Raw genomic sequence first — 1,620 nt, forward strand, 5'->3', positions numbered from 1 at the left:
AGAACCTGACATGGCCCCAGAGAGTAGAGTTCCTACCCCAGAGCCTGATCCTGCCCCAGAGCCTGACACGGCCCCAGACACTAGAGATCCTACCCCAGACCCTGACACAGCCCCAGACACTAGAGATCCTACCCCAGAGCCTGATTCAGCCCCAGAGCCTGACACGGCCCCAGACACTAGTGACCCTGCCCCACAGCCTGATATCGCCCAACAGCCCACCTCAGAAATGGACTACCCAAACTGGGTGGCGGTACTGGTGAAAGGGATGCAGGATATGTGCCAGGAGATGGGCCAGGTGCGCCAGGGGATATGCCAATTGCTAAGGGAATACACCTCCTCAGCTAGTGAAAAACCCTCTCCCTGCTGCAGAGGGTGAGTCTGATGGTGCAGCAGTGGAACCCAGAGATGTTACAACCGTCCAGGTTTCAGCCAAACCACATGGACAACCACAGCCAGCAGCAGTCGCCCCTGTGCAGAGGAGGAAGTATAAGACCACATAATGATGATGGGCAACCAGGGCCCTCACAACCAGCAGGAGAGTCAGAGCCGGAAATCATCAATGAGTCCCTGTCGCACGACAGTCTCCATGGTATGCGAAAAGACGTTGTGCGAAGGGGGCGTGACCCTTATACAACCTGGCTGCTTTGGGTTTGGGACCTTATGGGCACAGGTGTGCAACTGGATAGTGGTGAGGCAAAGTATCTGGGATCGTTGACCCAGGACCCAGGCGTGGACCAGATATTTGTGAGGGAGCCAGGGCCCCTTTCTCTCTGGGAGTGGCTCTTAACGAGTGTGAGAGAAAGATTCATTCACAAAGACAGAATGCAGGAGTACCATCGTAGAATGCAGTGGAAGACACTCGAGGAAGGGATCCAACAGCTAAGAGAGGTGGCAGTATTAGAGGTACTCCTTGGGAGGGATGGACAGCATGACAGTGACCCCGATAAGGTCAAGTGCACAGGACAGATGATGTGGAACCAGGCAAAGCTAGGGCCACCGCAATACACCACCTTCATTGCCATGATTGATGCTGTTAATACCCGAGAAACAGTGGGCTCTGTTGCCAACAAGCTCGGGAATTATGACCGTATGGTCAATGGTCTGCTGAAAGCTCATGTCTCTGCTGTGGTTAAGGACCTCAAAGAGGAGATGAAGGAGATGAGGGAGGAAACGAGGGAGGAGATGAGGAAGGTCAGTGTGGCACCAGTGCAAGTCACAGGCCCCCAAGTCAGAGCCCGTCGTCTCCCAGCTAGAGAGAGAGGGTACACCACAGGAGCTGAGCTGTGGTTTTTCCTGTGTGAGCATGGGGAAGACATGAAAAGGTGGGATGGAAAACCCACCTCCGTCCTGGCAGCACAGGAGTGTGAACTCAAGGAGGGAGGCACTAACCGAGGGGGTTCCACTAAGGTGAAAGTAGCCCCAGCCTCCCGTGACCAAGCTGCCAGGTATTACAGAAGGGAGGATGATATGTAGGATCCCCTTGAAGGTACCTCAAGCATGTACGCCCAGGGAAAGAATGATAACCAGGGCTAGAGGGGCCCTGCCTCTAGCCAGGAAGAGGCACGGGAGAACCGAGTTTTCGGGACGGTGTGGATTCGATGGCCTGGCACATCAGAGCCA

General features: G+C 54.9%; 1 protein-coding gene across 1 annotated transcript in view; it reads left to right on the forward strand.

Moving 5' to 3' along the window:
• Positions 1–401, forward strand: part of LOC108447215 — a 1,137-nt gene extending 736 nt beyond the window's left edge. The window contains exon 2 of the mRNA XM_017736534.1: positions 1–401. This exon is cut by the window's left edge and continues 2 nt beyond it. Within this exon, the coding sequence (XP_017592023.1) occupies positions 1–376 (376 nt within the window). The 3' untranslated portion in view covers positions 377–401.
• Positions 402–1,620: the final 1,219 nt, after the last annotated feature.

This window comes from Corvus brachyrhynchos, unplaced genomic scaffold, assembly GCF_000691975.1.
Source record: "Corvus brachyrhynchos isolate BGI_N302 unplaced genomic scaffold, ASM69197v1 scaffold416, whole genome shotgun sequence".
Classification (NCBI taxonomy): Eukaryota; Metazoa; Chordata; class Aves; order Passeriformes; family Corvidae; genus Corvus; species Corvus brachyrhynchos.